The sequence below is a fragment of the Poromitra crassiceps genome (genome assembly GCF_964638095.1).
Source record: "Poromitra crassiceps genome assembly, chromosome: 1".
NCBI lineage: Eukaryota > Metazoa > Chordata > Actinopteri > Beryciformes > Melamphaidae > Poromitra > Poromitra crassiceps.
The window spans coordinates 79,714,248-79,730,508 of record NC_139623.1 but is presented as its reverse complement, the minus strand read 5'-3'; the positions used below and the strand labels follow the sequence as shown (position 1 = coordinate 79,730,508).

The window sequence follows — 16,261 nt, the reverse complement described above, 5'->3', positions numbered from 1 at the left end:
GAATACAGCGGAGGAGAGTATGTTCTGGTATAGAGTGTTAAGGAAGTGACTAAACCCACATGTTACAGGCCAACACAATGCTGAATACAGTGGAGGAGAGTATGTTCTGGTATAGAGTGTTAAGGAAGTGACTAAACCCGTGTGTTACAGGCCAACACAATGCTGAATACAGTGGAGGAGAGTATGTTCTGGTATAGAGCGTTAAGGAAGTGACTAAACCCGTGTGTTACAGGCCAACACAATGCTGAATACAGTGGAGGAGAGTATGTTCTGGTATAGAGCGTTAAGGAAGTGACTAAACCCACATGTTACAGGCCAACACAATGCTGAATACAGTGGAGGAGAGTATGTTCTGGTATAGAGTGTTAAGGAAGTGACTAAACCCGTGTGTTACAGGCCAACACAATGCTGAATACAGTGGAGGAGAGTATGTTCTGGTATAGAGCGTTAAGGAAGTGACTAAACCCGTGTGTTACAGGCCAACACAATGCTGAATACAGTGGAGGAGAGTATGTTCTGGTATAGAGCGTTAAGGAAGTGACTAAACCCGTGTCTTACAGGCCAACACAATGCTGAATACAGCGGAGGAGAGTATGTTCTGGTATAGAGTGTTAAGGAAGTGACTAAACCCACATGTTACAGGCCAACACAATGCTGAATACAGTGGAGGAGAGTATGTTCTGGTATAGAGCGTTAAGGAAGTGACTAAACCCGTGTGTTACAGGCCAACACAATGCTGAATACAGTGGAGGAGAGTATGTTCTGGTATAGAGCGTTAAGGAAGTGACTAAACCCGTGTGTTACAGGCCAACACAATGCTGAATACAGTGGAGGAGAGTATGTTCTGGTATAGAGCGTTAAGGAAGTGACTAAACCCGTGTCTTACAGGCCAACACAATGCTGAATACAGTGGAGGAGAGTATGTTCTGGTATAGAGTGTTAAGGAAGTGACTAAACCCGTGTGTTACAGGCCAACACAATGCTGAATACAGCGGAGGAGAGTATGTTCTGGTATAGAGCGTTAAGGAAGTGACTAAACCCGTGTGTTACAGGCCAACACAATGCTGAATACAGCGGAGGAGAGTATGTTCTGGTATAGAGCGTTAAGGAAGTGACTAAACCCGTGTGTTACAGGCCAACACAATGCTGAATACAGCGGAGGAGAGTATGTTCTGGTATAGAGTGTTAAGGAAGTGACTAAACCCACATGTTACAGGCCAACACAATGCTGAATACAGCGGAGGAGAGTATGTTCTGGTATAGAGTGTTAAGGAAGTGACTAAACCCACATGTTACAGGCCAACACAATGCTGAATACAGTGGAGGAGAGTATGTTCTGGTATAGAGCGTTAAGGAAGGTGAAAGCTGGGCGAAGGTCATGGAATGGGATGTGTCAATACGGTTCATTGTAACGGTCGTGTGTGGGAGTGGATGAACACCTATACATGTGTGGATGCCAAGGTGTTGGACATGAACAGGCTGCAAAGAGACAAACGCACGTATGCTGGAATACAGGCTCACACTCTGCTGTGCATTTAGCAACATAACAGGTCTATAGCACATCGCTGTGGTGACGAAAGCTTACTGTTTTAGTACTGTGGCAAGTTGCTTGATCATTCAATAGCTAGACTGGATATGTATTGCAAATATCCGTGATGAAATTCTTCCTTCAAAATGAGCATTTCAGATATCCACAATGACATTCTAATTCCAGTTCGAGATATCTTATCTTCCCCTCAATTCAAGATATCTACATAGTCCTTTTTAGATCTCTTTTAACGAGTCAGAATGAGCTGTAGATGTCTCAAACTGGAATGACGACGAGTCATAATTCAGTTATATCTGCAACTGAATTGTAGACACCTGTAATATCCTAGCAAGAAGGTCATTGTGGATATCTGAGATGGTTTTTTACAGCGTTCCGCGTGTATTTGTCACCGGCTCCCATGCTTCCAGTTGAGAATAATAACAACTCCACAACTAATCATGCGGATGGGCTATCGCAGCGGACACGGAGGGGCTCAATTGTGGCAGCAGATTGGCTGCTGCAGGCACAGCTAACGTTATGCTTCATGCATATCGATGCATACGGATGCGATTTCCGTTTCCCCATGACTTCTTCTCTGTTTTTTCCTCGCCTTTCTGTAATCTGGAGAGCACTGTCGCCACCTAATGGGTCTGTAAAATAGCTTTTACACATTCAACATCCACCATACTTTCACAGGAGATGGATCAGGCTTTAATCCACGTCCCACCGTCAAAAAACGCAATTGACGACTTTAGTCGTCATTGGCACTGAACGTTACTATTTGAATTGACGACTATAGTCGTCATTGGCACTCAATGAGTTAAGAGGGAAATGGAAATCAACTTCCCATCCAGGTGAAATGAGGTTTAGATCCCTGTGACTCTGTGACTGTCAGCTGTCTGTGACTCTGTCAGCTGTCTGTGACTCTGTCAGCTGTCTGTGACTCTGTCAGCTGTCTGTGACTGTCTGTGACTCTGTCAGCTGTCTGTGACTGTCTGTGACTCTGTCAGCTGTCTGTGACTGTCTGTGACTCTGTCAGCTGTCTGTGACTCTCAGCTGTCTCCTGTTGCTTTGAAAACTCACATCTCAAAGTGATGATTCATTCAGTGATTTAGTCACTTCAAAGTTTTGTCCTTTTTGATGTGGTTTCCATTATTTTGTCCGCTGTGTGTGTGTGTGTGTGTGTGTGTGTGTGTGTGTGCGTGTGCGTGTGCGTGTGCGTGTGTGTGTGTGTGTGTGCGTGTGCGTGTGCGTGTGTGTGTGTGTGTGTGTGTGTGTGCGTGTGCGTGCGCGTGCGTGCGCGTGCGTGCGCTCTGTGTGTGTGTGAACCCAAATCGGGAGTAGGCATTTGGAATTTGGGGAGGGGGGGAAAATTTGCTCCTGAATGAATATCAATCAAATACAGTAGCCTAAATCTGTATGTAGAATGACTTGCTCTGTCAAAGATGGAATATGTTTCAACAAGATAACCAGCACAACATTTAGCAAGTTAACTTAAAGGGGGACTAACCCCCCAGACATGTATCAGAACAGTGATTTGAAAATACCTATGGAAAAAACCAAGAAATGACATATGCTCTTGTCTATACTAAACTCTTTGGCTGTGTTCAAGTCAAGATTTTTTTTCGGAAATCGACGCCATTACAGTTTGCCTACTGCCTCAAAAATAATTTATTTGAGAGGGGCAATATCTTTATAAATATCAACAACTAGCCAACGCTGGTGGGTTGTATGGAAACAGCGTTGCTTAAAATGGTCGAAAGTTATATCAATTTGGTAATTCAGTGGCGAACTAGAAATTTAATTATTTTTTTCCATGTGTGTGTATGTGGGCGTCTGTAACTATCGCTAAGAGCAAAATGAGGCGAGGCTCGTTACCGCAGTACACCGCACAATAGGACAAACCCCCCGCTCTGGGGTAACACAATGCGAGATTTCTCCACGTCATTCCCTCGTACAACTAGCGATAAACCGCGCAATGAAATCCGTTTTTAATTTGCGTTTTGGGGCTTTTCGTGATTCTTGTTAAAAGTTACTGCAGCGCAGGGCAGTGTCAGACCTCCATGTGAAGAGCTCCGCCCGCGCGTCCCCGCTGCCTGGAGCACATCAGCTCGTACTCGTGCTCTAAAAGGCAGGGTGCCTACGAGCTGCTGCCTGGCCGGCAGAAAGTGCTCCAGACTCGGTGTGATAATCCTGTAACAGCATTTGAGCTTATTCAGGTAAGATATTAATAATGTAATGCAACATTCAGCGATAAACTGTCTACAATGAAGACATACTGTATGTCAAATATGACAACGTGGTGTTCAGTATTTTAAGAGCACAGGAGCTACTTGCTTGATCAAACGGTCAAACCCATTCCGCGCAGCAAAACACACACGAGTCAACGTGGAGAAGGAGCACACACACACAGACAGAGAGAGTGCCGCTGTGCTCCCCTTCCCAGTCCCCAGTCCCGAAAAGTTGGCGTTGCTTGTACACAGTGACGATATTATAGTAGCCGATGTGTTTAGACCAGCTTTGTCACGTTGTCACGTCGTAGTATAGCGTTATATTTTACATGTGCGCTAAACTCAGTGTTGCCAGATGGCAAATGTTGAATTATCGTACCAGAGGGTCAAAATTAACGTTTTTGGTGTGAAATTATCGTATGCCCCCTCCCCAGCCTATGTCGGGGGGCTGGCTGATCATAGGCTACTTTTTGGACTTGGCATGATGTTTCAACACTGTGATCTCAGCCTGCGTTGCAACAACAACTCACGTTCAAGCACGTATTGGCTGCAAAGACGTTGCGTGAAGAGATGATTGTATAAACAGATAGAGTGATAGACGTAGGATTCGACTGAGTGTCACAAAATGATGAAATTATAGTACATTTGGGGGATTTTGGGATTATTGATCGTACATCGTACAGAGGTCGAAATTATCGTACAAATACGATAATTATCGTACGTCTGGCAACGCTGGCTAAACTGTGATTAGATTTGTTTGCGGAAGGATGAAAGTGAGGCTCTCACTTGGTGCTGGGCTCTCGGAGCTGATTGCTGCAAACCCACAATAACCCCTCCCTCCCTCCGGGCAGAACGTCATTGCAGCAGCTCTGTGTCCCCAGCGAAAAGGGGTACAGAAGACCACCAGTCGTCCTTGAGAGGATTCCAGCATTCGGTGTCTCTCAACCTAATTATTTGGAATTCTGGACAAAATCATATCTAGGCTATAAAAAATAAAAAATAAGATTTACATGAGACCAAATCTCATCATAGGGCCCCTTAGTATGAAAAAGGTTGGGAATGATTTACTTGCTATGCCATGTCCTTTATGATTATAGTGGTGTTTATTGATAGTATTGTGTTACATATGAGTTGGTAGGAAAATAACAGGCGATTGTAATAAATTAACAGGTCAAGTGACATCATGGGAGTAGGCTTGGAGTTGTGAGGAGCCGAAAGGGTACAGGGGGAGTAGTGGAGTAACTATCTTGAAATCCCATAGTCTTTGGGGACACTGTGACGTCAGTTTGTACCTAATCTCCCATTCATTTGAGAGAGAAAAAAAGCAGTGTTCCACCCTTAGAGGGCGCTTATGCCAGGTATGCTGCTGAAAAATGATACAAATGGTAAAATGGCAACAGTTTGGTGTCAAATGTGGGAATTTTGACCAGCATTCTTCACACATCACCCCCAAAGTCATATATATTGGTTAAAAGCTGAAAAAAAGTGTTTTGGGGGTTAGTTACACTTTAAGATGTAGACTCTGTGTGCTCATATTGGGAAGCCTAGCCCATGTACATAAATTAACCATTAGTGGTCTGGACATTGCTGGCATGTCTAAGAGCAAAGCCCAACAGCTCGCCAAATATTGCTCTGTTTCAGCTGTCATAGGCAGCCTGGCTGTGTGGAGGAGAAGGTGCTATGTTGTACCTTTAGGTGCCCATGAACTGTCTAAACCGTTATATTTGATTCCCTGTAATTTTAATATCAAATGTGCGGAAGCAAATAAAGAATTCAAGTGTGTGTGTGTGTGTGTGTGTGTGTGTGTGTGTGTGTGTCCTTTGTGTACTTGTATTTATGTGGACATAAATAAATCGTGTGTGTGTGTGTCTCAGTATCTGGATTGAGTATTTCCACCATGTCTATACCTTCACCCCAGACCCTGGGTTCAGAGGCCTGCTAACCTTTTACATTCCAACCAACTTTTTTCCTTTTCATTCTCTCTCTCTGCCCACACTCCCACACTGTCTCCCTTCCCCCTATTCTCTCTCTCTCTCTCTCGCTCTCTCTCCCTCTCTCTCTCTCTCTCTCTCTCTCTCTCAGTCCATTGTCATTTTCAACTTCTCTCCAAACTTTTAAGAGCAAAAAGGTTTGCTACTTCACCTCTTTAATACTGCCGCCATGAATTATGGAGTGTTTGGTGGCCCGGAGGAAGCAGGCGTGCTCCTTATGCTTATGCTAGTCCCGCTAGCTGAGCTAGACCTGAGATAGAAACTGAGAAATGGAGAGGGAGGGAGGGAGAGAGAGAGAGAGAGAGAGAGAGAGAGAGAGAGAGAGAGAGAGAGAGAGAGAGAGAGAGAGAGAGAGAGAGAGAGAGAGAGAGAGAGAGAGAGAGAGAGAGAGAGAGAGAGAGAGAGAGAGAGAGAAGAAAAGAAGCAAATAGGATGCATGCTTGTCAATCAAAGCCACTTAAGTACCTGGAGTCCTGAAGGGATTTCAGCAACAATCGACCCCAATCAATGGCCCCTTCTCATTGATAAAAGGACAAGGGAGAACAAGAGGCAGCCGAGGAAGAAGAAAAATATCAAACTAGCTTGGCACTTGTTACATGCTCGCTAAATGTAGCTTTGAACATGTTTCGTAAATGGAATAAAATCAAATCTGCAAAAACTCACAACTGCAACTAGCATTGCTGCAAACACTCGGCAAAGGCTGTTACACTAGTACACTGTAGTATAGTGTTACAAATGATGGAATGAATAATCTGCAACACTCTCATATAAATATTTGCCTGTCTTGCTTGCCGTTCGAAACACGTGTCTGGCAGGTGCACAGGAAGTGATGTGTGTCACATTAGCGGTAGGCTATGTGTGGAATAAACAGAAGAAGAATGTGGTAGTTAGCATGCCACCATGGCTGAACAAAGAGAAGAAGAGAAAGTCAAACTTCAGACATCATCAGCACATTGAGACACTTACTTTTCTGCATCAAAACAAAGCTCCGAGAGCGCTCGAGTTAAACGGAGAGGCTTGTCAATATTGTTTTGCCGTGGAAGCACCGTTACACCACCATCACTGTCTCCAAATGTAAGGACATGTTTTGTTTTGTATCTTCCTCTCCTCCACATGCTCTCTCATGTCATTCTCGTTTCGCACGTCCGCCGCCTCTACTTTCAAACTGCCGTCTCCTATCTTCAGCTGCTTTTTGACCAACTCTTCCCTATATACCCCTTCCTGCTATGATCACGGTCCCTCTTCCCCACTCTCTGCCTGGCTTTGAGGGGTGTGGTGTGAGCAGAGAGAGAGACTGATTGATCTGGCTTGGGAGGCTGACGGTGGGCCCGGTGGTTATGAACATGAGGCAGGGCTGCTCTTCATAGATTTTTAAATTAGTGTCCGCTTTGCCCCAAAGATGTGTTATTGACTGATGAAATAGAAACTGAGCTCCAAACACTCAGTCCTTCCCCAGAGTTTTCCCCAGCCTGGTAATTGAAAAAGTGTGCAGAGTGTGTGTGTGTGTGTGTGTGTGTGTGTGTGTGTGTGTGTAGGTGTGTGTGTGTGTGTGTGTGTGTAGGTGTGTAGGTGTGTGTGTGTGTTTAGGTGTGTGTGTGTTGCACTCTTTATCTCTACTGGAGAAAAATGCATGGTGCTCGACTCAAGATTCAATTGAAGTATCACCTAGGAGATCTTTATCATTTTAGGCACTCTGTGAAAGCACCTTTAATCCCACAAATACAGTAGGCTTGATGTCAGGCTTTGGAAGCACGCTTAACTTAGCAGGCTGTGATGTGTCTGATCTCCGCCCCCGTTATGGTACATCTCACATCTGTACACAGGCTTCCCATGGGTCCTTGAAACCCTTGAAATGTGAAAAAAATCAAGTTTTTTAAAATAAGCATAAATAGACATGGGTCATTGCAAGTGCTTGTATTTATATATTTTAGAAATTGAAGTTATTGTTTTATTTTTTTCGTACTTAACGTTGTAAATAGGATATGGAGTTTTTTCAAGCTCTCTTTTTAATTGTTATCTGTGGGCTTCTGTAAAGCCTGCAAGTTCTCATTATAAAAATTCTCCCTTTTGTAACAGTAATTCACCTTGATCCGTGTCTCAAAACTATGCCATGTTGCGTTCTTGAATTTGAGGGAATTGGGCCTGCATGGAAAGTCCTTGTGTGAGGAGGACCTTGTTGTACGTCTTAATCGTTCTGAGCGTGTGCAATCTTGCGTCTGTTCAATATCTTTTGGACAAAGCAGGCGTTGGGCTGTCAGTGCAGTGGAGCGGACGCCCCCTGGCCATTTCCACAGCTCCACTGCTTCTCTCCGAGATGTTATTCACACATCAAACTGGCTTCCAGGGTGAAATGGCCTCTTCCTCGGTGCCGTCTCGAGGGGCAGGCTGTATGCGCGGGAAAGTGACGGGCAATTTGAGCCAATAGCTTTGTTTGTTTCCATTCAGCTGTAAAACAAATTGTAGACCACCTTTTGAAGTGTTGCAAAAATTTAAATGCAAATGAGGTATTTTCATCAACTGCAAATTAATTACCTTCCTGAATGTCCCAAAAAAAAAACTCCACCAGGAAAAAAAAAATACTATTTCATGCTTTCATCATTGTTTTATATATGTTACATTTTCCTGGAGGTCGTGATGATTTCCAAATGTCCAAAGTCACTATTTAACTGTTGTGCAGTCAGTGAGGATAAATCTCTATGCAGGCCTCCATTCTATTGTCTTAAAGGATGGGTTTTCCGTGGGGAATATGAATATATATTAAATCTCACGCCCCTAAGGTTTTCGAATCCGTTGAAATTTTTGAAATTGGAGGTTTACTCACAGAGATATCAACCGAAATCCACTCTGTGTGTGTGGGGGGGTGGTGGGGGGGGAGGTGCGGGTGCGGGGACTCGAAATACTACATTTCCCACAATGCACTGGGCTCGCGTGGCCTTCGTTTTTATGCCCACCCCTCAGGCATTTGGCTGATATCAAACTCCAGTAGGTGGCGGTAATGCACATATATGTTTGCCAACCGCCATAAAACTCAAAGAAGAAGAAGAAGAAGGCTTCGACAATAAAATATACAAAGAACAAGAAATAAATCGAAAATAAAATTGCCTCCAAATTGCACCAAATGTAAACGGTAGTATATATGTCGGGAGATGTCTTCATAAATTTTTTTTCATGCATTTTAAGGCATTTTCGTAGGAGTTACGCGCATCTGATGTTGTAACTATTTTCTGTAAAAATGTGTAAAAACGGGTACATTGCTCAGCGTTGATTTCGTTACTTCAACCCACCTACTACTAGATGTAAAATTTGACGAGCTTTCCAATGCCGCCAGTCCCGTGTCGATTAGTGCTTCCGTTCCCGAGATAATGGTCTCTTTGCAAGGAACTATGGGAAGCTAATATTAGCTACAGCAGGCTAGGCGGTTGAAAAGATGGCTGCGTTTTTGTTTTGGTCAAGGCCTCTGAAGGGGCGTGGAGGACCTCTAGAGGCGGGACCATGGCCAACAACAGTTGTAGTTCATAGGTGCACGACTTCCGCAAGGCGGACTTAGGCCAGATGACGCGAAACGCGTCGGCTGGCCCAAAAAATATGTGAGAGATGCTTGATATCTCTGGCAGTGAATATCCAATTTCAAAAATTTCAACGGATTCGAAAACCTTAGGGGCGTGAGATTTAATATATATTCATATTCCCCACGGAAAACTCATCCTTTAACAGTAGAATATACAGTTAATTCAATGTATTGCATTCAAAATGACAATACGTATTGTGGTGGGACAGAAACTTGAATTGTGATATTAGCTAAACTTATTTGTACCAGACAGCTTATGATGACGCAGTCAGACTTTGCTGTCATTGAACAACATGAACATTTATTTATGACATCGTATCGTGGTTGTATTGAACCCTATACCACATATTGAATTGTAATGGTGAGATCAGCATATCATCCCATAAAGGAAACGAGAGAAAACGACCACCTCCCATGTTGTTGTTGTTGATGTATCTGGTGTTGTCTTGCAGGGTCGGACATGGCCATCTTCTGCCTGCTGTGTGGAAAGCGTTTCATGACCCAGCCGGCGTTGCAGCAGCACATGGAGGTCCACGCCGGCGTACGCAGCTACATCTGCAGCGAATGCAACCGGACTTTCCCCAGCCACACTGCACTCAAGCGTCACCTACGCTCGCACACAGGTCAGTGGAAGCCCTCTCCAGGCCCTCAGCACTATAGGGGCCGTATGGCTTTTAGAATAGATTCCCTCATATCATCATATGCAGCCTGGGTATTATTTCTAAAACTCTGATGCGTACCTTCTCATGAGGACAGCTTGGTTCCTCATATTGCACAATGTGTTTTGGTTCTGAAGTGATGAGAGGAATCATATTATTCTGGTGTAGCGTTCATACTGTTAATGCAGTGCATGCTTAGACTTCATCAAAATCAGCATCCCACTCCATATACATGTTTTTTCAAGCATAGCATGAGTGGGCTTATAGGTGTATACAAAGTTGAACACTATCAAATTAGCATTTATGAACATCAACAGTTTTCTTCCAAAACCTAGAAACCTAGAAACCAGCCAACTGCCTCTTAAAAGCAGGAATTTGTTTGTATCAATTGGACAAATCCTTTTCAAGATCATATAGTTTTATAATTTGACACATACAGGTTGGACTTTTAACAATTTCTATGAAATACTACCACCAACCCTGAAGTAATACTGTACATGTTGCTGTGAAAAGTTCATTGGTATTCCCCTTTGCTTATAAGTCTGTTACTTTAATTCTGCAGCAAATTTAGGACTGCTGATGGCTGGTGATGAGTGGTCTTTGTTATCAGCAGCTCAGAAACCTGGTTTTCTAGCTGATCAGGTCAGATATTCACAGAGCAGTATCCCACACCAAAACCCAGACGTTAGCATCGCCCCCTCATCTCAAAGTCAATGGGTTTCTTGAATGGAATTTTGGTTAAAATGCCTGAAATAAAGTCTGTGGTTAACAAAAGTTTATGAAACTTGAACGTTCTTTTCTGGCGATGGTGATTTTTGGCGATCACATTCATGCTTCAAAAATCACGAGTAGTGTTCATTTGTGAAGATTATCTTGCTGAACAAAATGGCGAAATATCATAATCATCATATTATTACATTATTTCAAGCATCTAAACGAAAACCTATTCAAAAATCCCATGGACTTGGAGACGAGGGAACCAGGTGTTTCCTCACTTCCGGGTTGGCCTACAAAAATGGGTCATCCCTGCGGCACTCTATTGGCAGCCAGCAACAGAGATCCATTGGGTTTCTATCCAACTACTAATAGACCAGGAAGAAGAGGTTCACGTTGGCAGTCTGGATGTATTATTTAATATTTAATATATTCACAGGGAGCAATGGCCACTTACGTTTACATGACATGCAGGTTGAACCTCAACAAGAAACGTTCACAGTATGATATTATGCCCTGATAAAAGAATGTATGTTAAAACATGTTTTTTATTATATATTTGCACGGGTTTTCAACAGGCGGTCATATCAACATCTGTCAAAATGTTTGATGGGCAGAAATGATTATTTTTCTCCAAAAACCAAAAACACACGATTATGCCATTTACCAACTGATGAACGTACAGTGAACGCCATTAACTCCTTTAACGACGCCTTGATTATTGCCCATTGTGTTTACATGCGTGTGGTAATTGACATAAGAAAGAAACAGGTTTTATCATTTCATTTCACCACGCTGCTGCTTCCCCTCTCCTCTGTAACCATGTCACAATATGAACACATGGAAATGAATCCCATTTCGCTCGCGAGGGGATGGGTGTTTTTCCCTCCCTCCCTCCCTCCCTCTCTCTCTCTCTCCCCACCCAGCCAGCCAGCCGGCTGTCTGCGACCTTAAATAACAGTCTCCCTGTCAGAGCCGATTTAGCTCACCGGCTCACGGATAAATATTTGAAACGAAAGGCAGTGAGATGAGAGCCGCCAGCCCTATTTACAAGTCAGGCGAACACGCCATTAGTGTGTGTGGTGTGTGGCGGTGGTTTGAAAAGCCAGCTCCCTGTACTGTACCAATGAACACATCTGCTTTGGCAACCAGACATTGGAAGAGGAGACGAGCGCCGTCTCCCATACACCTGCCCACAGCACCCCACCCCCACCACACCCACCCGACCTCCGGCTCAGGCGAGACTCGCGGCCCTCATGCCTTCTGCAGCCGTGTGTTACATCACAATGAGCCAGTCGTGAAAGCAATCATTTAACTATGATGTGGAGCCTTTTGTTGTGTGTGTGTGTGTGTGTGTGTGGGCTATGAAGTTAGCAACTCACCACAGTTATCGTTGGTGCCAAAAATAAGTCATCATTTTCCCAACAACAAAAAAGGAGCAGGGGGGGGGCATAGTGCTGCTCGGCCCTTTGATGTTAATAATCTCATTCATAATCAGCTGGGTAACAAAGTTAAAATCACGTATCAAAACAGACACAGCTAGACAGCTTATCTACCTCAGGGTATAAACCAAAAGTGGACCTGTCCTGTTTATTTCTGGACGGTTTATTTTTCATATATTTTTTTTTATTATATTTATTTATTTGTGCACTACCCTCCTCCAGCAAAGTCCATCATCTGATGTCTGTTTTGTTGGTGTGCTGCAGACACCTCAAGTCATCAACTCTTTTTTCCCCTCAATTGTATTTTTCAGGATTTCATCAGATTCCCTATATAAGATCATAATGTGATATAGAGAACACACAACCCGCCTCCTCCCAAACCAACCATGCTACAATAGCTAAGCAAATATAATAATACACGAGATAAAACATACATTTTGTGTCCATTTTTCCTGGAAATATTTCCTCCACATGCATTTTTTTATTATTATTATTATTATAAATCTTTTGGGTTTGAGCCAAATACTGACTCTGTTTTAGCTGCCAATACCAGTCTCTCCAGTAATTTACAATGTTGTGATCGGAATGATTAATGCAAATTCAACACTTATCCTCACCATGTTTACAAGAACATGGAATTTGCAAAATGACTGCAATTTTTCTGCATGAAATGGCCAAATCATCATTTTCTAGAAAATATTCGAATCAAATCAAATGTCAACAAACTGCCTTAGCCAAACCTCACTAAGTTAGAATTTCATTCAGCCTACGTGCTATAATAATCACTTGAATAATCCCCCCCCCCCCCCCCCCTTTTGTTGAACCTGCATTATTATTAGTTCTAATTATACTGACCCTTTAGTTTGCTTACTTTTAACAGTCCAATTCTACTAAATGCATACAGGCTCCTAACATTGACTATATGGACGACGCTCTATAGAGCTCAACAGGCATGTGACTTTTCGTGATGTAATTTGCCCCGGAAGTACAGTAAGTTCCATTTTCTCCATAGACATTTCGATAAATCCAATGTAAGGAATCACTACACCAAATATAACAAGTTTTAACGCTTGAACCAAGCCAACACGTGATCCAGAGAATCTTGAGTGACCATAAAACATTCAATTTAAGCGAGAACAAAAAATAACAATGGGGGGTGTGGAAATCAATTTCCCCCCCCCCCCCCCGTTATTTTTTGTTCTCGCTTAAACCGAATGTTTTATATATATATATCTTACTTCCGGGGGAAAATTACGTTACAAAAGTCACGTGCCTGTTGAGCTCTATATCTAGTTTCTAAGAGTTTCCCTCAATAACCTCTTAAATACTGCTTATCGATAGTAAGTAAGGAAGGTGTTGTACATGAATTATGATCTTAATGTGCTTGAGTGCTATTACCATCTTATGAGGCCCATACTGAGCAAAGCAAGATCGTAATACAACACCTTCCTTACTGATTTTTTGCACTCATATGCCCTGTTATATTTGTACTATGTTGTAAACGGAGTCCACAGCACAAGAATTTCACACGTGATACTTGTACCACGGAGTGACAATAAAAATCTTGAATCTTGAATCTTACTTACTATCAATAAGCAGTAATGAGGAGGTTATTGAGGGAAAACTCTTAGTTAATGGCCTAGTATTTTTAGAATATGCTCATGCAAAATAATGCATTAATAAGTGCTTTATAATGACTAATACATGGACAATATGCTACTAATATGCATGTTAATAACCAACCAGTTAATGGTGAAGATGGTATGGTCACTAAAGGTCCTTACACATCAAGAGCGATGTGAATATATGGCACGAAATTGCGATGCAAGTTTTGACCCACCTGTCAATCACAGCCACAGATGTGTACACGTTGGAAGCGAATTTCTGAAAAATCGACCGTGGTTCGAAAAAATAAACACCGCAATAACGCTCAGCGAAACTTCGCCGTTGGTATGCACGGTTGCATTGACTGATATAGGTTCGGAAAATATTATTGATGTGCGAATTAATCGCATGAAAAAAACACTCCCGATGTGTATGGACCTTTACACACACACATTTAACGCACCCACACACACACACACACACACACACACACACACACACACACACACACACACACACTGTCTATTGTGCAATCTGGGCTCATAACAACAGCAGGCATGGCCAAACCATCCCCCTACTCTGAACCCCCCCAATCTACTCGCCTCTACACAGACCAGGCCTTCGTTAATATTCTGTTGTTGTGTGCCGTGTGTGTGTGTTGTGCGCCGTGTGTGTGTGTGTGCACGCGCGTGTGTGTGTGTTTTTAACTCCAAGCCAATTTGCTGTCTGCTGTGGCAGGGTGTTTTGTGTTCGCAGCTGTATTTGATAGTGCTACAGCCAGAGAGAGAGAGAGAGAGAGAGAGAGAGGGGAATTGAATTGAATTGAGAGAGAGAGGGAGTGAGTGTGTGTGTTGGGCCTGGCAGTGACAGAGCCCGGTGATTTACAGCCTCTTATCGTATAATGAACACGCCCTCAGTGCCCACGGGCACATACACCCTCAGCAGGGCTTTGGGGTGTCAAAGAAAGGGAGGGTGGTGCACAAATGTGGTGGTGGTGGTGGGGGGGGTGGGGGGTGGAAGACGCAGGTGGCAGTGCCCGGGGGCACCCAAGGGTCCACTCACCACGCCAGGGTTCCACCTCACCGTGCAGGGTCCTCATCTGTAGCCTTCCCCACCATTAGGAGCCCCACCAGCCTGAGAAAGCCAGGGGGAGGGAGGGAGGGAGGGAGGGAGGGGGGCCGGCTTGGCAGAAAAAAGAAGGGATGAGAGAGAGGAAGAGGGAAAGCAATAGTGACAATTTTCTGATTTACAGAGGACGTATCACCGCGATTCTCCGGCGCCCGCCCCGCAAGCGTAATGTATTCCTGACAAAATGAAGTCCCGTCTGGCGCTTCAGATCTCACAGTAGAATGTGATTATAGGATTGTCTCGAGAGATAACGGTTTGATTTTTTTCCCCTTCTTCTTTTCTTTAAGTTGCAAGGACTTTATTAGCCTGGAAAATCCTGTAAGACGACGTAAATGAGTGAAACATCTTAGGATGTGGTTTTTTGTTTTTGTTTTTTCTGATTTCCCCCCAATTTTCTGGCCAATTTCCCCCTGCTGCCCCCCGTCACTGCTCCACCCTCTGCCGTCACTGCTCCACCCTCTAGCACCATGCTTCCTCCGACACATGCGCAGTTGCCAGCCGCTTCTTTTCACCTGACAGCGGGGATATTTCACCGGCAGGACATAGCACGTGGGAGTTATCACGCTATTCCCACCAGTTCCCTTTCGCCCCGAACAGGCGCCCCGACCGACCAGAGGAGGCGCTAATGCAGCGACCAGGACACATACACCTAATCTGGCTTACGGCCCACAGACGCAGCCCAATAGTGCCTGTATGGATGGTAACGCCCGACCAACCCGGAGGTAACACTGGGGCGCGAACCTGTGATCCACGTGTTAGTAGGCAGGGAATCTACCGCTATACACTACCCGGACGCCAGCATGTGGTGTTTGTTGTTTCACTCCATAAGTTTAAATTTTGTCACTTCATGTGGGCGGAGAAGTGACCATACACTGAGTGAAGCGAATCTACATCGTCAATTTGTGGAGAGCAATATTCCACTTAATTTTAACATGGGGGTTTTTGGCTCTTGACCACCATGAAAACCTGAATGCCTCATTTTGCATTTATATTCTCTCTTTACACTAAAATGATGTAGAAATAAAAGTAGATCCGATCTCCCAAACAGGAACAGTCTCTCCTAAATGGTATCCCTCCGCTATGTTCTAATCTATCCTATCAATAAAAATGCTATTTGGCTAATTTATTTTCAAAAAACTTTGGACCCACATTCAGTTGAAAATCACAGCAGCAGGATCTGTTGAAGAATCTCTTCACCAACATGACATTTGATCAGCCTGTCGTCATATCAGCAGAAATGTTCCTATGCCAATGCCGATATTTCATTTTAAAAGCCTTTATTGGACGATACTGATGACATGTCGATATCATCGTGCATCCATACAAATAACCCCCATGTTAAAACTGAGTGGAATATTCCTATAAGTCAACATCCCTACAAATAACCCCCATGTT

General features: G+C 43.7%; 1 protein-coding gene across 1 annotated transcript in view; it reads left to right on the top strand.

The window, feature by feature from the left end:
• The window catches only part of zbtb16a (zinc finger and BTB domain containing 16a), a gene marked incomplete at both ends in the record, with an annotated part of 268,681 nt that overhangs the window by 229,931 nt on the left and 22,489 nt on the right, over positions 1-16,261 (top strand). The window contains one exon of the mRNA XM_083641592.1: positions 9,771-9,941. Within this exon, the coding sequence (XP_083497718.1) occupies positions 9,771-9,941 (171 nt within the window). The remainder of the gene's footprint in view (positions 1-9,770; positions 9,942-16,261) is intronic.